General features: G+C 38.3%; 2 protein-coding genes across 11 annotated transcripts; one reads left to right on the plus strand and one right to left on the minus strand.

The window, feature by feature from the left end:
- The first annotated feature begins 457 nt into the window (after positions 1-457).
- Positions 458-5,533, plus strand: LOC108005080 (uncharacterized protein C18orf19 homolog A). Of its 4 annotated transcripts, none has more exons than XM_036820022.3 (4): positions 478-584; positions 720-1,162; positions 1,217-1,362; positions 4,771-5,533. In XM_036820022.3, exons 2-4 carry the CDS (start codon positions 738-740, stop codon positions 4,920-4,922), a joined length of 723 nt encoding a protein of 240 aa, XP_036675917.1. In that variant the 5' UTR covers positions 478-584; positions 720-737; the 3' UTR covers positions 4,923-5,533. The 4 variants fall into 4 exon arrangements, with proteins under 4 accessions (XP_036675918.1, XP_016923735.1, XP_036675917.1 ...); XM_017068248.4 differs by having other exon boundaries at positions 479-588; positions 714-1,162; XM_036820023.3 differs by having other exon boundaries at positions 458-1,162; positions 1,217-1,388.
- Positions 5,534-6,915: 1,382 nt separating this feature from the next.
- On the minus strand, positions 6,916-25,295 carry Usp2 (Ubiquitin specific protease 2). 7 transcript variants are annotated; one of them, XM_017068241.4, is made up of 11 exons: positions 25,217-25,288; positions 23,167-23,285; positions 22,452-23,093; positions 15,134-15,988; positions 11,738-11,954; positions 10,881-11,027; positions 10,608-10,821; positions 10,228-10,550; positions 9,537-9,686; positions 9,402-9,480; positions 6,916-8,691 (listed from the first exon to the last, which is right to left on the minus strand). In XM_017068241.4, exons 3-11 carry the CDS (start codon positions 22,950-22,952, stop codon positions 8,619-8,621), a joined length of 2,559 nt encoding a protein of 852 aa, XP_016923730.2. In that variant the 5' UTR covers positions 22,953-23,093; positions 23,167-23,285; positions 25,217-25,288; the 3' UTR covers positions 6,916-8,618. The 7 variants fall into 7 exon arrangements, with proteins under 7 accessions (XP_016923730.2, XP_036675915.2, XP_016923732.1 ...); XM_036820020.3 differs by lacking the exon at positions 25,217-25,288 and adding an exon at positions 25,101-25,204; XM_017068243.4 differs by lacking the exon at positions 15,134-15,988 and having other exon boundaries at positions 25,217-25,279.
- Between the last annotated feature and the right edge of the window lie 543 nt (positions 25,296-25,838).

A 25,838-nucleotide genomic window follows, 5' to 3' on the forward strand; every position in this document is an offset into this window, starting at 1 on the left:
CGCTGTTGCGGCGGATAAGGAACAATAAGAACAAGCATTAAATGCTCAACAGGTGTTTCCTTTGGTGGATGCTGCAATCTGCTATTCTGCGTTATTGTCCTTCTTAATCTAATGAATACACTGGACTTTAATAATCTCTTATTGTAAAATCGAATCGCAGAACAGCAATTCCACATCGTTAATAATTATGGAAACATTGCTTCAATGACGCTTAGCTGCAGGAGAACCATTGCCTGAGAGAGTTTTACCTTCCTTGGTAGAACAAAATAAATAACTGCCTTTCGTCGGGACCTTTTTTCCACCGCGGTACTCAGATGAGCTGGGGAAACCCCAAAAAAGACCAGATGAAAAAACCTATGTGATATATATATTTTTAAGTAAAGCCCCTGTATTACATTTTATTCCGCTACATCTGTCTACATTCGCCAGCCCTTTTACTTAACAGTCAGTGCTTATTCGATTAAACATCCGATAGCCCGATAACGTTAGCAGGCCAGGTGAAATTGCATTGAAATATATGAAATCCAGCTAGTCTTACATATTTAAGAAATAAGAGCCAGGCTGCTGTATTGAGGGGGCTCTGCGTAAGTACGTGCGTCCAAGACCATCGACAGAAAAACAAGCGAATCGGAATCGACCGGTATATCCGGATCCGCTCCGGCTGCCAGCACTAGACCTACGCATAACGCCGCTTAAGTTCAGTTTTCTGTAAGGGATAGGTCGGACTCTCGTTAACCATGGCAACGGTGGCTCTGCTCTCACGGCAGCGCCTGTTCGCCTGCTCCTTGCGGCTATGCGGTGGCGCCCACTCCAGGTGCCTGACGGCGATGGCCAGAACCACGAGTCTGCCTAGCGATTCCTGGCCGCTGACGAATTGCCGAAACCAGATTCTGCCCACCGCCACCATCCGCTTCAACCACAAGTCGGCCAACCCGGCGGCGGCGGCTGCTCCATCTCCCGCAGTCAACAGTTCCTCCGCAGGCGACAAGGATGCGAAGGCAGCCAATAGCACTTCGTCCAGTGATCTTTTCGGCGAGGCGGCCAACATGGGTCTGTTCGCCAAGTTCAAGCACATGTACAAACAGTACTGGTACGTGCTTATCCCTGTGCATGTCCTCACGTCAGTGGGCTGGTTCGGAGGCTTCTACTACCTGTCTAAGAGGTGGGCATCATCTGTCTTTCACTAAAATTCCATAATAATGACTTTATTTTGCAGTGGCGTTGATGTGCCCGCTCTGCTGCAGTACGTACACCTGAGTGAGAACATAATTGAGAAGGTACAGGGCTCGGATATGGGCCACTACGCCATCGCCTATCTCTGCTATAAAGTGGCCACGCCCCTGCGCTACGCCCTCACTTTGGGTAAGATCCCTTTGGTTTTCTTCACGGTCAGTTGCTTCTATTATTTAAAATATGACGTTTAGTAACCTTTTTTTTAAAACAATTTTGCCTTTTGAAAAATCAACATAAACAAATTGCAAAATAATTTAACAAGTTTAAATTCACCATCCAGAATAATACTCCTTACTACTTACAAAGCTATAATTGTACTCATGTACCACAAAAAAAGGTGGATATCGCGGATTCATATATATAAAATAATTTAATTTCAATTCTGTTTCTTGCGACTTCAAGTACGTAATTTTAACTTTTTATAGCCGTTACTCAGAAATTAAAATGATCAGGATCACTACCCGAGTAGATCTAGCCATGTCTGTCTGTCGTGTAAACGCTGTGGCCTCGGAAACCATAAGAGCTATAGAGTTGGGACTTAAGATTTAGATCGCTTAGCTTCTCATTCAGCGCAAGTTTGTTATCCGAATGTGCCTTGTTCAATCTAACAACAATAATCGCTTACAACGCTTATGTCTGTCTAGCGCCCTCATTTTAAAATATTTTGTAAAAGTGTAAATGAGATTTTGTTTTGATTATTAATATTTATCTACCCATCCAAACATTTTTCAAGTCTGTATATTCATAAACAAATTAATTTTGAAATTTTTTTTTGTACACTCATTTTGTTTTTTTATCTATTGACGTGCCAAAAGTTTATTGAATCGGACTATAAGTTAATGAGTTAAATTGGTTATTTGAGTTTCATTGTTTTTAACTAAAAAAAAATTATTAAATTTTAGAAGGCTACTATATGGCTGAAAGATAGTTTGACCAAAAACAACTATGTTAGAATTTTTCAAATTATTCTTTTGTTTTAATTGGAAGGTAGCATTTTTTGCTGATCAAGAATGTATATACGTACGTTATAGGGTCGGCAAGGCGTCCTTCACTGCGTTGCAAACTTCTGTCTGAAATAAATATACCCTCTGCAAGGGTCTAAAAATGGAGGTATGCAAACGGCCGTACTTTTCTCGATTTCAAGTGCCTTGCGGTGGTTACATTTCCGGGAAAACGGGTTTCCCAAATTAAAAGAAAAACAAATTAGTTTATTCAATCATCTTGTCGCTGAATGAAGAAATTTAAAAAATATTTTTTGCACTGTTATTGGCGGATGTTTAAACGAAAAAAAAAGACAACAATGTTTTTAGGCTTTTAAAAAGCAAAATTTGCAATATATAAACATTTTTTTGTTTAGCGACAAGTTAATTTTTTAAAAGAAGCAAACAAATGTGTCGGACCTATAATTTTCCCGGAATCTTGACCACAGCAAATCCAATTTCGAAATGCATCTTTCCGCGATAGTCGCGTTTAAAGTTTGCTGCTTGAGTAGCTACATATGGAATACTACATTTTTAGTTAAGCATAAATGTATATAATTTCTTAATATAAGATGAACTTTCTCCTTAGGATATTAGTTTAGGATATAAAAAAATGTTGTATTCTGTTGTAGGCGGTAGTACACGTAGTGACGCAGCGCACAAGGAGAGTGTTCAAAGGCGATGCCGCAAAATTGAAAGTCTGCTGAGATGGTCCGAGTGATACACCAATCGAAAGGTATCGTAGAGATCCTTGGTCCTTTTGGGGTTGTACTTTGGCCATGTGAGCTTGGAAGTGTGGCATATGGTGATTATGTTTCACCGGATGTTGGATAGGCGTTTTTGAATAAAACTCTCTTAGATCTACCATTCAAATAACTTTAAATCCAAGTTAACATATTATTCGAAAACCCGAGCTGATCTAATTTAAATAAAAGAAGAGAGTGGTTAACGGAGTCAAAGGCTTTACTAAAATCTGTATACATATATAACGTCTGTCTGCAATTTTTTGTTAAATTTATCTATTACAAAAGATGTCAATTCGAGCAGGTTAGTGGTGGTCGATCTTCGCTTAACAAAACCGTGTTGACACGGAGGAGGAGCACAAATGTTGCAAATGAGAGGTAATAATGCGTTCAAATGTTTTAGGAATTGCAGACAATTTGGAGATTCCTCTATAGTTCGGAACATTAAGCTTCGCACCCTTTTTGTGAAGTGGAATAATAAAAGAATCTTTCCAGATAGTAGGAAAAACAGATGATGAGATAGACAAATGAAAAAGTTTAAGAATGGGTTTACAAATAGTTCGGGCACAAAACTTAAGCACACGCCCAGGGAGTCTATCAGGCCCCGGAGAATAGGTTGGCGTTATAGTTTCGAAATCACTTAAGAGAGAACTTTCGGTGATTACAGGAGAAAAAATGCAATTTGCCCTGTTTAAGTGATTAGGGTAGCTAGATTTAGACCAAGAAACAGAACTATAAGTAGATTGGAAGAATTCAGCAAATAAATCTGCAATTTCGGGATCCGTAGATGCCTCAATAGAGTTTAAACGTACTGATGATGGCAATGCTGAAGATTTTCGCTTAGCATTGACAAAAATATAAAAGTGCCTCGGATCCTTTAAAAATTCAAATTTACATCGGTTCAAATACATGAAATAGCAATGACTGTTAAGTACATTAAAATTTGTACGAGCCACCACATATCTTGAAAAATCGGATGGCCTACCCGACTTTTTGTACTGTTCATAGAAGTTTGTTTTAAGGTTTCTAAGTCTTTGCAACTCATTGGTAAACCAAGGAGGCCTGTCTAATTTAGGAGAAAAAAAATCAACGCAGGGAAGACAAATTGTAAGTTCCAATGTGGGATGATACCGGGCTTCTGGCACAACTAGTGGATCAATTCTAGATACCGTGACTTCAGACAGAGCTAAAACAAATACAAGATCTAATTGTCTGTTTAGTGAATTACGTATAAAGCTAACTTTCTGTAATGATAATTTTAACAGACTATCAACGAAGTCATGGTCAGATAAAGGGGTAGACACAAGTGATTCAGTGAAAGGGGACCAAGAAATGTCAGGGGTATTAAAATCACCCAAAACAATCAAGAGATCCCTTTCGAAAAGTTGAGATAAAACAGTTTTTATTGCAGCCAAATATTGCTCATAAACTGATAAGTCGGATACAGGTGGAATATAAGAACAAGTTACATAAATAGAAAAAGATTTCAAAGAAACTTTAGCACCAACGAATTCTATGTCATTGGGATTAAGAAAGAATATTCTCTTCCTCTGAACAATGTACATATATGCTACAGAAGATTATTTACATCTTGCACCTATTAAGTTTTTACTTTACTTGTGTACATTATAAGACTTTATTTAGTAGTCAAGTGCGGAGGCGTTTCCTTGGAAAGGAAATTGGAAGCCCACCACAAAATTAATATATGTAATTTCCATTAAAAGTCACTGAAACTATTTTATAATTCAAAGCCTGTTCCCAAAATTGTATTTAAAATGCAGAGACAGAGAAGTAATATTTTAATCCTCTTGCAGGCTGCACCACAGTGTCCATCAAGTACCTTGTGCAACATGGCTACATCAAGCCCATGCCCACCAAAAACGAGCTAATCAAAATGTACGAGAACAAAAAGGCCACGCGGGCCAGTGCCAAGGCGGACAAGGCCGAGAAGGACGAGAGCAAATGATCCTTGGCCACGGGCGAGGACGCCACCACTTCGGCGGAGTCGTTGCCGTTGCCACAGTCGCAAGATCCTAAACCATCGCCACCGCTGCTGCCATTGTCAATTCCCCAAAGGATCGGCGATCAGCAGCCACCGGCCGACAGCAAGCGGCGTGCAGTTAACCTGTTGTCTTTTTTGTTAAACTGTCGTCGCTTTTGCTGGCACTGGTGCTTAAGAAACCTAACTCTTGTCCGGGATCACAGCCGATCGCAAAAGCAGCATCCTTCGCACTGAGTTACAGATGCAGATACGCCCACATCCACACCCACAATCCCACGAATTCCGTTTAAGGTACACCTTTGGAGGTGTATAAGTAATTTACCTAGTTTCTGTTACAGTTACAAAACCGCTGGATGTCACCATAAAAAATTAAAACATACCCAAAACAATCCTCAGGACGTAAAGTTGCGAAGTAGTTATTTAAAGATATATTTTTTAAATTTGAGAAAATTGTCGCAAAACAATAATTTAACTTTTATTATATTTAAATACAAATAAAATGAAGCAGACACCCCAGTTCAAGGGCGTAACTTGAATCGCCCAAATGGGAGTGCGAATTGTTGACGTACTTATAACCAATTTAGCGTTGTTATTTAGTTATATTCAAACCTACTTTTTAAGCAAAATGTAAATTTGCTGTTACTAGAATAATTAGCATATTTGCTTGAATAGTGAGTGTATTGTAATTTCAGCCAGACGTTTGCAATTTAGTAAAGGAAACGAATCCATGAAATAGATTAATTCTTGATCAGCGTGAAAAGCAGAGTCGGCCTGCCCGTCCGTTTATAGTTTTATAGATTTAAAGCTATAGGAATGAAACCTGTCCCAGTCTTTTTTAAGTCTAAAGACTATATTTTAAAGCTACACAAAAAACAAGAAATTAGTTTAAAAAAAACCTATTGCTTCGTTGTTATTTATCATATTCTCTTCGGTTTTTAATTTTTTTAATCAAATGCTTTTAAGCCGGATACATATATTGCTGCCATAGTGGCAAACGAAAAATTTATAGAAAATATTTAGATCAAAATTATAGCTTCGTTGTTTTGGTCATATCTTTTTTTTTCATTTTTTGCAACACAGCTCCCATATATACGGTTTATAGGATGATTTTATTTGTATGATTTGGGGTATAGGTGCAAAAGTATACAAACGTCGGCTTTCCGAGGAATTTTTTGTAAACAAGAGATTGTTTTTATACCCTTACAGAGGGTATGTTTTTTGTCAGAAGTTGTAATCTACGGATAAATTTAAGCAATTTTCCCAAAGAAACTATGACTTGAAAATCACGTTTGACCCTCTGCATTTGCAAGAGAAAAATATTGTTGATAAAACATATCTTAGAAGTCTTGGACTTGGAACATTGGTATAGACGCGAAAAAAGTTGTAGCTGGGTGCAACACACGGTAGGGGCAATTAAAATTCAAAGCCATTTTTAATTTTGAAAAGAACAAATTTTTTCGTCTTAATCGAAAAACCAGTATTTTTCTCTTGCAACTGCGAACGGTCAGACGTGGTTTTAGGCATATGCTTTTTGGCAATATGGCTTAGAATTTCCCATTGATTGCGTTCCGCCCAAACCATTTATTGGGTTTTTTTACGTCCACATCAATGTATTAAATTTAAGGCTACTGATACATTTTTAATACGATAAAAAACGTTTTTTTTTGTAAATGCCCTCCGCATTTAACGTGATTTTTAAGACAGTTTCTTTGGCTTAGAATTGTCATTAGATTACGTTCCCCTCTACGATTATCACTTCGGCTCGTACAATTCGTCCCACCCCACTGTACATATATTGTCCCATAGAAACGACCTGCAAGGGTATATAAACTTTGACTGGCCGAAGTTAGCTTCCTTTCATGTTTTGTTCTTATAACGAATCAAGTTAAGATGAAACGTGAACCCATGCATTACAGGCGAGAAAGATTTGGCGCGCCAAATAAAACCCTCTCTGAAATTAAAATGTTTACTTTAATTTTGTCATTTATTTTTCCGTTTTTTCTCTTGGGGGATTTTTTATTATTATTTTTTCTTTAACGTTAGTAAAATATTCAACAATTACAATTGAAACTAATAGTTAAGCAGAAAAAAATTAAAGTTGATTGTTTTTTACAAAAAATTAATGTGTCTTGTTTGTTTTTATTATCTTTCATTTAAATTTAGGTGCAGTGTAGATGTAGTTTTAGTTTTTCTGTAGCTTTTTTTGCATCTGTCGGAAACAAGCTACATTATGTACACATCCTTTTTCGTAGAGTGTAGGTGTTTAGGGGTGTCCGTGTTTTTTTTTATAATTTACATAAATACAATAAATAAATCAGTTATATAATATATGTAGGCATAAAAACAAAATTAGCAATAAAAAATATGCAGCAAGTCTAAGAGGGTTTGTTGAGGTGATGGAAAAGCGCTAGACTTAAACTACAAAATCAAACAAACAAAAACAGTTTTTTGTTCAGTAACCCTCATATATAACTCATTTGTTTTTAAGACTAGTTTTGGTTGCTTTTACCAAGCCTAACAAAAAAAACACAAAAAATGTTATAAATTTGAAACGAACTTCGTAAGGTCTTTTGTGCCCTTGGGAGTATCCCTTTTTACATGGGCTGGATGGTTTTGTTGGTGTCTTGGCTAAAGTATAACAATTTTTTTGGTGTTGTTGCTGCTCTGATCGCTTCATTTTTACATTTACTACTAGCATTTATCATAAGTACGTTTTCACAATGCACAATTCAGCTTTACTTTTTGCCCCTTCCATTCAAGTTCTTGCTCATTTATCGACTAATTAATATTATTTTTTAGTTTTTAAAACCCCATTTCTTTCAGCTAGTGTGATTTTTGTGGTGCGATTGCGTTTCGTTTGATTTTAATCGTCTTTAGTGAAAGTATTTGTTGCAGTTGTTTTTTCTTTTTTATGAAAAATATTGCACATGACGAATTTTAAATATTAATTTACTTTTCTTTTCACACGTTTCATTTTGTTTGTTTATTTTTTTACACACAACCACAGAACACTTTCCTTCGGCAAACCAATGTAGAGTGAGAAAGAGAGAGATAGAGCGACAGGCGAAAGAGAGACGGGAGAGTGAGCCGATGCAAGTTTTTAATTTAAGTTTGATAAATAACACTTCAAAAGAAGAGAAATATTAAAATATTGTATCGTTGCTGCCGCTGGTTGCTATGTTTATCCCTACAAAAGAATATCCTGACACTATTTAGCATTAGTATCTCTTACACTTATCCCGGGGCTTTGGTTTGCCGAAAGTTGTTATTGCACAGATTTATTGTTTTTCGTAGGAGTTTTATTATTGTTATTTTACTTGTTTAGTTAAGCCATCGAAGTTCGTTTTTATATGTACATTGATTCTCGTTTTGTATGCACTTATATTCCGCTTAATCCCTTTTTTCTTTTGGTTTCTGCTTTAAGTAAGGAGTTAGTTCTGTTTTGCCTTTAAGTTGAGTTAAATTAAGTAAATTTGTTTGTATGCAATTCTACGAAGCGTTTCTAAGAGTTCGTTTGTTGGTTATTCCGTTTCCTCTTCGCTCCCATCCCGCTGCCATGGTCATCTTGGTTTCCATCCCGATCTGAGGAGTGTGCCGGGACATCAGGAACCCCATCGTCAACACTGCACCTTACGGTTGCCGTAGAGCACGGATTGGGTTTTACGCACGCTCGTAGAAAAGAATATAGGCACTGGATGAAACAAGATGGTTTTCGGACAAGGCATCGCTGACGCTGCGGAATGAAATAAAAAACTCAATTATTAGGTTTTAAAAGGAATATTTAAATTAATTTAAGTTTGTGCATATCAAATACATATTTAAAATTATAATAATAATTTGCGTTTCAAATAAGTACAAGTTTAAGATTTATTTTTTCGGTATTTTTTGACATTATATCGTAATTTTTCCGATAACCGATAACTAAAAAAACAAAATTGTTTGATCATTTTTGTGAAATAGATATTGAACCACTTAATTTGTTCAATTTAAATCCAGAACTGAAGTAGACATTTCTTAAGTGTACAGTTAAAGTTGTATTCCATTATTGTACATTTTTAACTTTTCTTGGAGGAAAAATAAAAAATATTCATATCTGCATATAGTTTTAGTAACTAAAACATTTGAATTGCATAGTGGAGTTTTTCAGGTACAATTTTTCAATTTTCAACGTCGATTTGTGTCATAAGCGTTCAGCAGAACAACCTTCATCACTGATTACTGATCCCTACAGTAATAAAAACTAAAAAGCCAATTGACGCCTAAGAATTTCCGGGTAGATAGAAAAAGCCCCATTTTTTGTCATTAAAAAATCCAGCAAAACCAAATATAATTACTTGTTTACATCAATATCGTGCAAGATTAAAAAAAATATAACTAATTTTTGTCTGGACGTGCAGACATTACATTTTCAGAGCTTTTGGATCATTCGCAGATATTACTTACATATTATCATTAAACTCGTGCCACTTGCGAGATACGGGATGCTTGCAGAGGGCCACATAATGACCGCCAGCCGTTGAGCCTGTTGAATTAATACTAATAAGTATACTTAAATATAATGATGTGTTGCCAACTCACCCATATGATTGGATATCGCATAGAGCGTGTAATGCACATTCGAGTTGGAGTTAGCGCCATAGGAGCCCATGTTCAGTTCGCTGTCCGATATAGGGAACTCAACAATGTTTGACAGTTTGCTCCAGCGCGTCTCCGAAAAGCGCTTTAGGTCTGTAAATGTAGTAGTTTAGTAGTTTAGAAAAACAATTACACAGGGATACAACATCCAGACAATTTTGGCCCGAGACCATACGCTTTAAAACTGTATAGTTTTTTAAAAAGAAAACACAGTTCCTTATCGTAGTGGTATAAGTTGTTTTGAAATACTAAAACTGGTATTTTCTTACTATAACTGCACTCCCAGCACAAATTTATGCAGCACCGAAAAGCTGGTGTTTCCATTTGAATTGTTTAATATTTTAAAATACAAAACTGTTTTAAAATAAAGGAAATGGCCTGCCTTTAATAACTAACTAACCTAAGAAATTAAAACGGTAATTTGGTTATGGCATGCATTTGTACACAAATGTAAAAATTATGCAAAATTTATATACAATTTTATGTGGATGACTGCACTGTACAACTCTGAATATTTGTTATTATTGCAACGTGCGATAAAACATTTTAAGAGGTTCAGCTGCTACTTCTCATTATACAAGTTGTGGTACTTTACTGTATGCTAGCTTTATGATGTAATGGGTACGGAACTTACGTATAACCAGGTATTTTGGGAAACGCTGGATGGTGAAGCTCTTGGTGCATTTTCGCCGCGTCTTACACTTGGCGCAAGTGGGCATCTCGTCGCCGTCGAGGACCTCCTCGCGGATGAAGAGGTCAAGGCAAGCCTCCAGCTTGCAGCGCGAAGAAGACGGCAGCGGTACGCTCAGATCCCAGAAGGGATCGAAAGTGACGCTAGTGTTGCCGCAGGTGGTGCACTTCAGCGTGCTTTTAAGCTGACCAACAAAGAGGTCGCGTACCAGCGAATTCTCGTGCCGCGAATACCACTCCCAGGTCAGGTCCGCTTTCTTATTGTCACTGCGGTAGGTCACAAATTTATCGCATAAGTAGATATGTCAATAAATCAAGACCCACCTGAGATTATCGTCAATGCTGAGGGTTTCACCCTTGACCCCCGTGTTCAGGGCCGAGTGTAGCGAGTCGAGGAAAAAACGCAGGAACTCCTGCGCGTCCTGTTGGTTGTAGTCGCTGTACATGCGGTGCTTGGTGGAGAAGGCCCGCTTCAGTTCCATAGGTGTGACAGTGTGCACATTCGACGTCCACATCTCCTGGATGAGTTTGGCAAATTCTGCAATTACCAATAGGGTTTTAAAATAGACCAATGCGCAAATATAAAATAAAACTCACCGTGGAGTATCTGCTGATCCTTGGTGGAGGTCGAGCGGGACCCATGGTGCGACCGCAAGAAGCGTGTTAGCTCCTGGGTGTGGCTCAGGCACTGAATAACAGAGTTCATGAAGCAAGTGTTCCCGATGTTTCGCAAACCGCACAGACCTGTGGAAAGAAAATTTCAAGAAAAGGGATTCGGGTTAATTTCAATCAATAAGGATGATAGCACAGCCTAGGTCTCTACTCCCCAATTGGGATGCGTGGGCTTGCATTCGCTAACGGAAGGATCTATCATCCTCGCCCGATCCTCAGCCTTCTAGTGACCCCTCTACAACGTTCTTACTCTCCGTTCTAATATTTTTCCAAAGTTTTTGTTTTAAATTTCAGCTTTTACTAAGAATTTCAGTAGACTTTTAGAGAAATGTTGTTACTACTTGTTTTGAGTTTTTTTTATTGACAACACAAAATCAGGAACGGGTACTACATATTGTTATTATTAATCAGATTTTTGAACAACAAATCAATCAGTAAGGATATTTGGTCAACCTATTTTTTCATCATGATTTAAAATTTGGATAAAATATTTATCAAAAAATGTTGTCAACAAATAGCCGAGTACCACACCCACTGTAACGCCCGCAGATCGCAAAACTTTGTGGCGCACACATTTTTGAAGAATTTTTTAGTGTACATTTTTTTTTGTTGGGCCGTTAGTCAATAAATAAAATTGGTTAGCTGAGTAACGGATATATGCTAGTCAAGGTACTCGACTATGGAGCTCTCTCTCTCATTTAAAGTGAAAATGTATCGGTAATAACTTAGGAAAATAAAACTTGTACATTTTCACAATGCAGAACTATTCTTAGTAAACCCACCTTCGGACTTCTCATCACGCGACGACGAGGCGCTCTTGTAACCATCATCCGAATTGTGCTTTAGTGATGACGAGTTGAGGGCGGAGGAGTTGCTTACGCTATTGCGACTAGTGCCGCCGTCCCGATCCCGATCCCAGTAGCGACTCGACGTGGGTGTCATGGGAGGCAGCACGCTCCGGGCACTGCTGCTACTTCCAATGCCGCTCCTTGCCGCCGTCTGCACAACAGAGAAAATTTTACAAGTGAGTATCATTTAATACTTATTTAGGTTCCCGAACCCAAATAACAACATAGCGATTCATTTCCAGTGATGGGGGTCTTTAAAGTACTTCGTCGATTCGATTTGTTATGCATACTATTTCATATATAGGTAAAATGTTATTTAATATTTAAAAGACGTGAACTCTTTTTGAATACTAAGGACCACTTTCTCGTCCTCATAATGTCGAAACTAGTGAGCTTTGAAAGGAAAATAAACGTATGTCAGCTACTTTAGGATTTAGTTTTTTTTTTTACCACACTTTACATCTTTTTACTAAAAAAGTATAATTTTTTTTTTTTTAAAACGGAACTATCCCATCACTGATAGCCTCGGTAGCTGTCTGTCGGTTCGGGCAATAGATTAATCGTTAGTATTTAGGAAAAGTTACGTTAGTCAATCAAAGCAACTAGCAATCGAACAATTAGATATTAAAGAAGAAACCATAATAAGTCGAAGTTAGTACAGGTGTATTGTGTTTCATAATGCGGATGAAAAGTGAGAATAGACAGCGATAATAGACCAGCATGCAAAAGGATAACAAAATCAAAACTGTGACTCAGCATCGATAGCGAAATAAAAAAAAGAGATAGACGAAAACAAGGATATATGTAGTATGATAAATCCAATATTAAAATGGAATAAATATACATTCTAGCTACAATTTCAGTTGCTTGCTCTTGCCAAGTACAGGATTTCATGTATCATAATAGTATAATAGACGAAAATGTAATGGAGTCAAAAAAGAAAACTAAACTGAACTAATCGGTGACCTGACCAAGGACCGACTTACACTATCGCTGGCGGAGCTTGGGGCTGTGGCTGTGGAGACGGAAGACGTGGCTGGTGTTGATGTTACTGTTGCACCGACAACATTAGGTGTTGGCGGTGTCGTTTCATCGTTGTTTACCTTGGTGCTTATAGCTAGGCTTTCGCATTCGTTTGCTTGCCGGCTGCTGTGAGCTCCTCTCACCGTTACCTTGTTGATGGGCGAAACCGCCGTGGCGACTCCTCCACCTTTAGCAATAGGACCACCCAATCCTGCCGGCACGGGAGTGCTTACATTATTCATCGTGCCCGTAGTCCGATACGCTGCTCTGGTCAGAGAACTGCTATAGCCAGCAGCCACTCGGATGTTGTCCAGGTCGCTGCTATAGCGCTGCTGCAGATTGCCGCTACTCCCGCCTGCTTGCGATGGGTGGTTGTTTCGACTAGTCCCGGCTCCGACTCCTAAACATGTGCCTGTTGCACTGCCAGATCCAATACCAGCTACAGAGCTTGGAGTTTGCCTCTTCTGTCCACTGAGATTGTTGAACTTCTCAATGGAGGCCTTGATACTCAACGAATCTATGCCATATCGCCTAGCATTGCTGCTGTTCCTACTCTCTGAGTTCACCTCGCCATTGGTTTGCTTATAGAGAGCACCACTAAACTTCTCATAGCTGGCTGCGAAATTTGAGTGGGCCGATGCTATAATGGTAGACTTGGGCCGCGGGTAGCGATGGCTGGCTGACTTGGAACAGACAGGTTGCTGATGTTGATCCTGCTGCTGCACTTGAGTTTGCGGGTGTCGCAGCTGCAGAGGCGGTGTGATGGGCTTGAAGTAGCATATGCTTGCCTTGGTGGTCGATCCCCCGCATTCTGGACCACTAGTTGCCGGCGGATCATCGCTGTCTATGTAGCTAATGTCATCGTGTTGCTCTTGCTGACGTTGCATGTTGTTATTGCCGCCGTTGTTAAGGTTGCTGCTGTTGTTATTATTATTAGTGTTGTGGCCATACATCATAGCTGATCCAGCGGTTGATGGGTTGTTATAAAGCGGTTTCAGCTTGCCGTAGCTCCTGGTAGACGTGGAAGCTGATGTTGCTGTCGTGGAGCGGGCACTGTACTTGAGAACACCGTTGCTGGTGTTGTTGTTGGTGGTGCTGCTGCCGATGGTGGTTGGTTGCTGATTGCCATTGAACATGGACGTGCGTCGCATATCAACCAGCGTTGGTGCTCGGCTACCGTTGTGGTTATTGTTCCTTGAATCCTCACCTGCTCGACTCCGCCTGTGGGATTGCGAATTGGTTTTTACCTTGCTGGCTGCCACCTGAGCATGAGCCAACTCGCATTCGGCCTTCAAGAATGTGGGATCCTTGTAGCTGGATATTAAGAAATAACGCTGATTGGCAGCCCGCACTGGGTTGGATTGACTGCTCGGCGTGGAGCGGATCTGTGTTGGTACACCGCCGCCTCTGCCGTATTTGGCTGCCGCCAGGGCGGCGTGGGTCTTGCCAACAGCCACTGAATTTTCAGGAACTGTCGAGTGTTTGCCGTGCACTGGGTTTTTCAGACGAGTGGCAAGACTACCAGTTCCCCGTCCCGATAATGAAGATGTTGCTCCCGTTGGTCCGCCTGGTGATGACACTTCTGTTGCACTCGCTCCTAATGCTCCTACTACTGATGATGTTGTTCCCGTTGCTGTCTGCAATTTTGATGCCTGTGGAATCTTGTGGAATCCTCTGGTCTTCTTAATGTCTAACATCATTCGACGGGATGGTCACCGCACTCCTTTTCTCTCTTCTGCAGTTGCTCTTCTTCTGATTGCGGTTTTCTAGCGTTTATTTTTGTTGCCTGCCTACGGTTGAGTAGATACGAGATTTTGTGTTGTGTTTGTTTGTTTCCTCGCCGCCTGCCAGGAATAAACTACTCTCGACTAACCGGATAATCCTGTCGTGTCCGCACTATATTCTAAGCAAATGTTTTTTGATGATATTATGATGGTTTTTTCAGGGGGTTTGATTTTAGTTAGGAGTATTGTTAATTAGCCTGGAGTTTAGTTTGACTTGGTTTTTTAAGTTTAATTTAAGTTAGAAGGCTCGCAATCTGCAAGAGTTTAGCTAAAAATACATAGAAATGTAAAGTTGGTTAAATGATCGGCTTTTGCTAGGTTGACTGGCGAACAAACAGATGGTGGAATTGGAATAAAATGAGGTAAAGAAGTCAATGGTTTATGCAAGGGTGGGGGTTAATGGTTTCTTATTTTTTCGCAAACGCCATTTAATTGTTTGGGTTATGGAACATGCAATTAGTTTGTTTTTCGTTTTCGGGGCAGCTCTTCTAGTTTCCTTTTAACTTCTGGCCAAAGCTTTTACCTTGCTGCTGTCGTTTAGCTTAAATGTGGCCGAGGTGCTAACATCGGCATTGTCCGCATTATCCTGCCCTACACTTGCATCATCAGTAGTGTCCTGATTTCGTTCATGTATGGCATTTCTTTTTGGTGAAGTCGATAGCAGTGATACACCATTTAGTTTGGCTTCCAGCTCGCCATTCGATACACCTGTTTTATAGCCATTTGTAGGTGGAGGTGGAGGTGGTGGTGGTGGTGTTGCTGTTGCTGTAGAAGCTGCTGTTGATTCTACTGGCGTGGTCGAAGAAGTCTCCACCTGGTTGCGTCGTGTGCGGTTGCTGCGGAGTGTAAAGGTGGCCGAGGGCACATCGCCACTGCTGCTGCTGCTGTTTATCGAGTACTTCCCGGAAGTCAATTTTCCCGAGGATCCCGTGGAGTCCCATCCTGCATCGCTGCTATTGCTGTAGATGAGACTGTAGCGATTGCTACTACTTCGTGGCCTCTCCAGGGTCACCGTGCATGTGGGCGTCGTCTCCTTGTTGCTGCCATTCTCCAGATCCGCCTCAGAATGCCCCGACCTGGAACGTGACAGTTCACAGTTGGGTTTATAGTTGGCCGGACTATACTTTTCGTATAAGTCCACTCCGGAGGTGGCCACCAAACGGGCCAGCGATGGGGATGAGAATAAACTGGTCGGTCGCTTGTTGCTGTCGCCATGGGTGTCTCTAGTGCTACTGTTGTATTGGCCACCACTTCCTCCGCTGATTGGTGGCTTCTTCGCGGAATCTTGGCCACGCCGCAGACCGTAATCCTCCTTTTTGACCGATCCGGTCAAGCTAACACCATTGGTTGTAGTCTTGGACGCCGACTTGCGCGGTAACTTTATTTTCGATTTTCAATATTTTGAAGAGTGTTTTTTGGCGAAACATTTACAGGTGTCAATGAATTTGTGGTGGTGGTATTTGTTTTTTGATTTGGAGTAACGGAAGGCGGTGAAGTTGAACGATAACGGTAAACGGCAACGATAAATCATGTTTTATGTTTTCAGTGTCAAAAAGTTTATTTCAAAAACAAAATGTAAAGAAAAGAAACATCAATGATATGGTCAATGAGTGAATTGAACACAAATGAAAGGAAATTACATACACCAAATAATAATCACTGAGATGTCGGATCAGTGGTCTAATAATCAGATTTATCGCAGAAAACAAATCAGATTTTTGGTTTAAGCCCTATTTTTGTACCGTTACTCGTAGAGTAAAAGGGTATATTAGATTCATCGGAAAGTATGTAACAGGTAGAAGAAAGCGTTTCCGACCCTATAAAGTAACTATTATATTTGCTAGCTGAGTAGAACTAGCCATGTCCGTCTTTCCGTCTGTTTGTCCTTCTATATGAACGGTGAAACCATAAAAGCTAGAAAGTTGAGATTAGCATGCAGATTCTAGAGCTTCTTGCGCAGCAGGTTTGTTCAAGAGAGTGTCACGCCCATGCTAAGGCCCACAAACGCCCATAACGCTAAAATCTGTCTAAGGCTGCAGCACGAAAATGGAAAATCCTATTACGGCTTTGAAGTGAAAAGCCCAGTCTTCCATTTTGAGAAAAAAATCGACCGAGATCTTCTGTTATAATGCATCCTCCTACACCAGAAGTACTATACAAAAAGTGTTTGGTAATTTGTTTTATGGACGTAATGAAATACTGACCAGAAAAAAATATTGGGTTATTACGACGTATACAGTGCGAGAATACTTCGAAAACGATTTTTTTAAAGAATAGGGAGAAATGCTTTATTACATACACGCGGGTCGAAGCTTGAAATGATTTTTGAAGATGATTTCTTTTAAAAGCGACTCTTTTTGCTTATATTTAAGAACACAAAAAATCTGTTTAGTTCGACCATCGGAAGTGCCTAAAATCATTGGTGTCTTATAATTTTTATAAGATTTCCAATGAAGATCAGGAAACAAGGGGTAATTTTCTGTACTTATAATGCTTATAACTTCTTAATGAATGGGCCGGCCCGAATTGACAAATTTGGCATGTAGTTGGACATTGATAATGAAAACAAACTCTCATTTAAATTACTCAAAAATGTGTGTGCTAGACGGGTTTTAGAGTTATGGGAGTAAAAGTGGGGGTGGAACCCTGCTGAAACAAACTTGCACTGCGCATGAACTCAATAATCTACATGCCAAGTCCCAACTTTCTAGCTTTTATAGTTTCCGAGATATCAGCGTTCATACGGACGGACAGACAGACGAACAGGGCTAACTCGACTCGGCTGGTGATCTTGATCAAGAATATATATTCTTTATAGGGTCGGAAACGCTTCCTTCTACCTGTTACATACTTTCCGATGAATATAGGACACCCCTTTTCTCTACGAGTAACGGCAACAGTTAAACAAAAATATTTCTAAGTGTCTTATAATAAGTAGATTTTGTAGAAGCGGACACAGACATGACAAGATCGACTCGTCTAGTGATGCTGATCAAGAATACATATACTTTACAGGGTCGAAAACTTATCCTTCAATGCGTTGCAACTTTCTGACTGAAATCATTGTAGCCTCTGCAAAGGTATATAAATCATGTAAGGCTGTAAAAATTACAATGTGCAAATTGATATAGCGCAAGAAAAGACGTAAGTCCCCCTAAGATCAATTAAACTTGTATCCATAAATGCAAATAAAATAAAATTCATCACATAAATATATTAAGCAAGTCGATGCTTACGCAGTTTTTTAATGGATCTTGAAACTCTGTAGAGCTGATACGAAAAGTATATCTTTTTTGACAGTTGCTGAATGTCAAACAGACAGTGTTGAAAAACGCAAGGGACGCAATTCGAGGGGCGAAAAACATTTGTGGTGGCTTATCTAATACTCGAGGCTCTTGACTATAGCAATTATTTCTGTTTTAGGTACATTTCAATAAAAATGAACTTTGGCTAGGTAAAACGTTCCCAACCATGTATATATTAAATATATATATTTTAAAGCTTTAAAGATACCGTAAAATTTATTTACGTCTTGGACCTTTCAAAATGCCTTCGAAACACTGCTTTTTGTAATTCAAATCGTTATAGAAGAAATGGGGCAAACAAAATTTAGAAAAGGCAAGTAATATGCAAACTTAAATCGTAAAAAAATAAAAAAGATTTAATTTATTTATGTTTGTGTTTATATACCCTTGCAGAGGGTATTATGGTTTCAGTTATGGTTTCAATTTACTCTGATTTATTCTCCCCATAACCAATACAGAATCCGCCACTTATGCCTCATACACATATATAACTCGCGATATACACTCTTGTAATATTCACGATGTTCATTTTATTACGACTCGAAACGCATAACGCTCACATAACATTCCTTATTTACAGTTTGGTCGGAGGGAAGGAATTCATAGTTCACCACACCACGAACAAATAAATTCACCTCACTTTTTGCCCACAGTAGATATCTCTAGCCGTAGTAATCCGATCGACTTCGTTTCTTTTGTATTTATTTCTGTCAAACATCTTTCAAAATAAAATATTTTAATTTCTTCAGAATTGAAACAAATTAAGGTTAAAAAAATTGTTTAAGGCTTGTCCCCACAAAGTTTGGACCCATTTTTATACCCATTGCTTGTAGGGTAAAAGGGTATATTATATTCGTCGGAAAGTATTTAACAGGTAGAAGGAACCGTTTCCGACCCCATAAAGTATATATATATTATATATATTTTTTTCCTTAACCCTACCCCAAAAACTAGTAACACAGACAGTGTATTAAACACCCATCAACTCTCTCTCACCGATTAGATAAAGACAGCTGTAGCCCTATTGCAATAACCTTGTTGCGAGTTTCAAGGGGGACATGGGATGACACAATTGTTGGTGTTGCTGCATTTTGTTGTTTTATTTTATTTTTTCTTTTTGGTTATTGGATCTGAGCCAACAAGTGGTTTGCAGGGATGTGACTGTGAACGTGATTGTAAACTGTGCTTGGGCATTGACGCATTTGGCAATTTTCGCAATGGCGTAGCTGAACATGTGTCTCCCTGTAACCGAATTAGTTTTAAAGCAGGTCCTAAGCCTACAACTCTGTTGAAATATCTTTACTTGTCTGAGATAGTAAATAACTAATAATTATACCAGACTGTAACAGTAATCACTTTAAAAAAGCTGATTGGAAGGTAGGTTCCGTAAGTTAAAGATGATATAACCATACCATGCAATTAAAATCATATGTAGAGTGTAGGTTAAGGTGACGAACTCTTCAAACTAATATGTGACGTCATGTCAAAACTTCCAAATTATTGTAGTCGATTTGTCTTATTGTGCCGACAATGCATTTACAATAATGTTATTAAGAATGCGCGTAATTTGTTCGTGAAACAAATTTGACTAAAAAGGTGGAGCAAAAATTAAAACACTTTTCATTTTATGTGTTTCAGCAGTGCCAGAGCAAATACTTGTGGAAAACCAATTCAGATATGTATATGAATAAGATCTTTAGAAACAGTTCATGGTACTTGGTGTTGTTCTTTGCCCTTTTGAAAGTGACACCATCAAATTTCATATAGCACCTTGTAGGGCAAAAATATTAATATCTGCATAGAGTTTAACTATGTATTTCTCTGTTTGTGATATTCAAAAAACGAATCGTTTGTAAAACCGTAGTTCTAAAGATTTGGGTATAAATATGCCGATAGTGCCTATGACAGCTCTATGATATTGTTGTCCTATTTTGATATACAACATTTTGGTGTTCTGAAATCTTAAAATAATGATTTACCCCAGAGTAGAAGACACTATGATCGAAAACGATAAAACTAAAATTCGTTATTTTTATACCCGTAGAACAAAAGTTACTCGTAAATTGAAAATGATTGCATTGATTAATACCTATCTAAATGCTAAGAGTCGTGCCAATTTTGTATTTTAAATTGTTATTTGTTATTTTTAAAGTTATAAACTGAAACAGGCTTTGTGGCGCTGGCATCAGTGGTGTGTGCCGCGCCAATAGAACTGCCCTGGAATTTTATTTTATTTCAAATTTTAAACATAGTAACGGATATCCGATTGTCGAGGCACTCAATAATATCGTTTCTTCCTGTTTTTGAATTAAAAACCTTTGCAATCATATTAAAATAAATATTCGGCAGAATATTTGACCTTAAGAATTCGCAGTTGATTTTTTTTGTTGGCATTTGTTGTTTTAGGTTAACCCTCGGTATAATACAGAAACAGTTGGAATTTCAGTAAGGAAAAAATGTTGTGCTCCAAGTATTCAGCACAAACAGCAGTTCCCGAATTTGAAGTATATATTCGCCAGATTTGTATAAAAATATATAGACAGTTCCTATGCTGTACCTACTAAAAGAGAATATGATCAAAAAGCTCTTTTTTCCATATAACATCTCATAAATGTTTCGATTGTTCCTACACTAGTGGGCATAAGTATTTTGACGAAAGAAAATATAAATGCATTCATTATTTGAACTTGCTACATATACATTTTGGCATCAATGGAAAGGTCATTTAAATTCCGTTTGAATAATACAAGACTTTTCTTAACCCATTGAGCACTTATTGAATATTGACATATTCGTTTGCGTTTATAATATACCTATTTTGTAATTTACATATGATTCTAATTGGTATGACATTATTTTAGAAGTATGGGTATATAAACTTCCACTTTTTTTTTTTTGGGATTCAGATTTTTAAGGTCAAATTACTTCTATTACTTAGATTTATCAAAAAAGTCATGGGAACCGAAACATGAATTTTTTATTTTATATTAAATTCATAAAATGTAGATTGGTTTTATTTCAAATCCAGTCAGTTAGTCAAAATTAAGGAAAAACTACACAAAAGCATAAGGCAAAAGGTGTAGCAGTTTTTGATCATTTAATATATTGGATTCAATATATTTTCTGATCTTAATCGAATTTGATATTTGTGAACGTATATGAACTATTTTACCAGAGTCCGATATTGCCGGTATAAAACGTCGCTTTGTCCCTCGCTTCGACTAAATACACACGCCATTTGCATAGTGCGTGAGTGTTTGTCCTTATTCATGTGGGTGTGCATGAGTGAGTGGGTGTTTGGTGTTTTGTTGTTGCAATAACAAAATACAACACAAACAAAACAAAATAATCAGCAAAACAAAATTAAATATTCTAAATGTTTCAAATAAGATGGTAAATAGTCAAAATAAAAAGCGTGATTTAAACGGTGGGTTCACGGGCAGGAGAATGATCACTACAAAAAGGAGCGTGAGGTTCACGAGCCATGATCCATGAGTGAGTGGAGTCTGCTGTGGAGTTTAATTCTCGGGATCAAATGCATATAACCGAAAGCGGGTTACCAACTAATGAAATATTATTGCTGATAAATCACAGCGCAGATGCACGCATTACTCTTACAATGGGTAAGATTCTAAGGTTTAGTGAAATCGAGTGGTTGATATATATCCGGTATTTTATCGTCTCAAAAGTTTTTTTCTGCATTCTAAATTACATGTCAGAGAATTAAAACAAAATCGGGTTACTGTTGACTTTTTCTACCATTTGAGAAATCTAGTTATCGGACTTGATTTCTTAAGCATTATTTCGATCTTTAATGTCGTCACTGTGACGTATTACAAAAAAATTTATAAATATTGACATTTTTAATGTCTTTTTTGACATTTATAACATCTTTGAGAACTTTTAAAATACCTGTTTTTCCTTATGGAAACTTTAAGTAGACAAACTGTGGATCAAAGCCATTCAAGTGGGCCATTCTAGTTCGAAAGGTTCACATTTCCTCGAGCTTTTTGAGTTCACAACAACAAAATAAAGCTTCGGGTTTTGAGAAATTTGAAGGTTAACCAAAGTTATAGGGGTTGCAAATTTGAAATTTAAAAAAAATTGCACTTATTCTTGCTTTTGTAACTTCGAATTGAATTTTTTTGCTGTTGTAAACAGAAAAATAGTTTTTACGAAATATGGATCTTTGTAACTGTGGTGGCCCACTTGGGAGATGTTGACCGCTATACTTTTTAAATTTTCATATAATGCACGATTTATAAAAGATACAATGTAGCGAACATTTTATGTACGTGGACGATGAAAACCTTTGAACTATACACGACTTCACCAAATATGCAGATAATGATTTCAGGGATAGGGTAGTAGGGTAGAGTTATACCAAGGGCCCAGCACAAGGATACTTAATACAAAAGTATTGAGATATGTATAACCGAGAAATCAGCCATCAAACTTAAGAGTAATAGACCATAATTCGGGATGGGTGTATCTCAAATTGGGTAAATTGTAAAAGGTAGATAAGGGGAAACTCACTCCGTATCGGCTATACGTAGGTGAATCATAGCTGGAGCCGCTCAGATAAGAGGAGGTTGTGCGGTAGGCGGACGAGCTAGTACCGGAACCGCCGCTCAGATACGACGAGGTGGAACCAACGCTGCTCCGCTGCAGGCTGGAGCGAGGCGCATACGACGAGCCGGAGGAGGCGCTGTTTGCTGAGTACGTCGAATACGAACTGGGATAGTAGCTGCTGCCGTAGCCGGACGACGAGTTTGAGCCACCAGACGAGGTTGGCAGCCACTTGGACAGGCTGCTACCGCGTTCGTAGCTGCTCGAGTAGCGGGAATAACCGTTCGTGGTGGCGCCTCCGCTGGGCCGATCCACCGCACCACTGCCAGTGGTGGTGCTGGTGGAGCTGCTGATGTGATGGCTGCCGCTGGTACTGCTGTCGCCAGAGGTGCCGGCTGACGATGTGCCGTAGAGACTGCCGCTGCCCGCCGCTGATGTTGACGATCTTCGCGGCGCAATTACACGCATATTAGTGGCAGCAGGGGCAGTGGTCTAACTCCGGGTTCAGGTTGAAGTCGAGAGTGTCCTTAACTTGTTCTGGTTGCAGCACGTGGTATTGCTGAGCGGGTGATTCCGGTTGGTCTTGCTTCCGTTTCTGTTATTCGTCGGCTTTACATGTACATAAAAGTATTTAAGTCCATTAGTGTTCAATTTAATCTTCGAAATTCATAGATGTACCCACCTGCACTTCGTTATTTACATTATCCTTGAATTATTTTCCTAGCATTAGCTTAAACTTAATTGATGCTTATGTGCTACATCTAAGACCCGTTATGGTTGCTACTAAGGTTGCAGACAAAACTGAAAAGAAAAGCAGTTGGGGTATTGAGGGTTTATACAAAATATATAAATAAATAAGTACATAAGTATTATTAATACGCAAATTATATATTGACGGTTTATAATAAATAAGTAAAATTTCAAGTTATGCAGTTTGCAGTTTTTTATAAATTAAGTTCCTATAAAGCTCAATTCATACAACTCTTTAAACGAAACTGTTTCTTTTCATTAAAACTCAAAAGTCTAAATTTAATGACCTAACATAAATGTGATTTTCTTAAATTAACTATAGGTGAAATGTCAACTTATGATAAGTAAGCATTAATTTATCGGAATAAAAAGCTGTCAGGCCTGGACAACCAAAAGAAGGAAATTGTAGTATGATGTTTATATTTTTCTTTATCAATTCAAATGTAAACAATCTGTTAACATAAAAACACTAGAATTACTATTACTACTAATAAGAAATTAAATTAAATTTAAATTTAAAAAAACATATTTTACTCAAAATTTCATAAAGAATGCAATTGAACGTGTGGTGATATTTCATGACCGCAGCTGTATATACATATTTAAAAATAAAATAATAAACATATATTTTCAAACAATTTTAACTTATAATTTGAATTAAGTGAAAAAAACAATACATATGTGCCTAAAAAATAAAACTTGGGAATGCAAGTAGATTTCCGTTTTCACGACCATCATCTTCTAACCAGTATTTATACAGGGAAAAGAGAAGCCTTAAAAGCGCAAGTTTATCTAAAATGCTAACGGATGCCAAGGATAATGCGAAGCTTTATAAGAGAAACGCGACACGATTGAATATTCACCAGCGCAACGCACACACACAATGATTAATCCTTGAAAACACTGAGAAAAATTGTAGCAGCTTGTTGGTTTTATTTTCATATCGAGCTGTCTCATCCTTTTTTGTTCCCTGATAATAGTAAGCAGTTAAGCCGAAAAAGAAAAACCGACCACCTGCGCGTCACTTGTTTACAATTGCAAAACAAGAATAAATAGGAAAAAACATTTTTCAAGTTTGTCATAACAACAAAAACAGTGGTGGGGTTGGGGAGGTAACTGGTTGGCCTTATGCGGTAACACTTAAAACGAAGTTAAGTGTACGTATGTATGTTTGTGTGCGCCGCCAGGCAGTCTACGTTCCCCCATGAGAGAACCGCAGCTATTCTTTTAACTATTATAAAGTGACCACACTTCCATGAATCGATCTTTCGTTCATAAAATACTACCAGCTACACTTCAGCCCATTCACACACACGCACTTAACAAAAATAAATACAATTCTTCAAGTTCACACAATCACAGTCACACACACACTGCTGCATCTGAACTGAACTTTTCCACGGTTACCAAGTTTTAAGCGCTTTCTTTGGATAAAAAATTCGTACATCCTCTGCACGTCGAAATAATTATGATAAAACCAACAGCAATATACAAAAACGAAACGAAATGAAATTCTATTTATAAAAGGCGCACACACACAAGCGCGCGCATGTTTGGCAGTGAAATGTGAGAGGAAGAGGGGGAGAATCAGGAGTAGTAGTAAAACAGCGAATAACGTGCGGGCAAGCAAGATAGCACTATTGGCGACACGTTCACACACACAGCAGTAAGCGTACGAATTACGCAAAGTGAAATATCGTTCTCAAAATGGAAAGTGGAAATGTGCGGACGGTTTTTCGAATTTTTCAACCATCCGCTGGCTCCAAAAAAATGGAAATTGGAGCGAGCGAGAGAAGTGGAACGGGTGAAAACATTTGATAGCAAGACGAACATCACCAGGCGAACGAGGTCGCGCGGCCAAAATACCCGTGACTTAATCGCTCGACAACACTGATGCCAGACAAGCACCAGCCTCGATTCACATAGCAAAGCGTTTATTTTCGGCTGAGTTTTAGCAATTTTTAGCACAGCACAGAACTCACTCTTTAATCGGATATTTTTTATTTTGGCAAGTGTGACCGCATGCTTTTGCGTTAGAGAAACCACAATCGATGTTTACTGAATACATATCGATATAATCGATAAGTGTGTAGAGCGCACAGAAAAAAACACCGTTTACACTATAGTCAAATAATGGGTTTTTATTCGAATGGGAATAATCATTTTTTTAAATAGGTTTTGCACGTCTAGATATAAGCAATGGTAGAGTCTTGCTGGAGTCTTTTGAATTTTTTTCGTTATATTTCTTTTTTTTGCCTATCACTACAGAATAAAACGTAATACCCGCGTAATTGCAATTTTTAATTATTGTGTTGATTGGAGGCCTGGACATCGAATTCTTAAGAATTTACGTGAAGAAATTTGTTGGCGGTCATCCATGGTTCTCTTCCAATCGAATTTTAAAGTTGCGGGTCTTGCCATAAAAATAAAGTACTCTTTTGACTTGCTATAAAAAAATATTGGGTTTTATTCGTTGTCAAAATAATAAACATTATATAAACAGCGATTTTTCAAGAGTTTTAATGCTAGAATAAAATTTTAGCCGAAATCTCTTGGTTTCGTTAGCAAATTTATCAATAATGAGATTTCCATTCAGTCAAGCAT

This window comes from Drosophila suzukii, chromosome X, assembly GCF_043229965.1.
Source record: "Drosophila suzukii chromosome X, CBGP_Dsuzu_IsoJpt1.0, whole genome shotgun sequence".
Taxonomy (NCBI): Eukaryota; Metazoa; Arthropoda; class Insecta; order Diptera; family Drosophilidae; genus Drosophila; species Drosophila suzukii.

Coding starts and splice junctions, on each gene's coding strand:
- Usp2 (XM_017068239.4), bottom strand. CDS start 14,526: ATGATGTTAGACATTAAGAAGACCAGAGGATTCCACAAGATTCCACAG. Junction 10,551..10,607: donor AGCATTGACGATAATCTCAG/GTGGGTCTTGAT, acceptor GACCTACCGCAG/TGACAATAAGAAAGCGGACC. Junction 8,692..9,401: donor CACGAGTTTAATGATAATAT/GTAAGTAATATC, acceptor TTCATTCCGCAG/CGTCAGCGATGCCTTGTCCG.
- LOC108005080 (XM_017068246.4), top strand. CDS start 738: ATGGCAACGGTGGCTCTGCTCTCACGGCAGCGCCTGTTCGCCTGCTCC. Junction 1,163..1,216: donor TTCTACTACCTGTCTAAGAG/GTGGGCATCATC, acceptor TTTATTTTGCAG/TGGCGTTGATGTGCCCGCTC. Junction 1,363..4,770: donor GCGCTACGCCCTCACTTTGG/GTAAGATCCCTT, acceptor ATCCTCTTGCAG/GCTGCACCACAGTGTCCATC.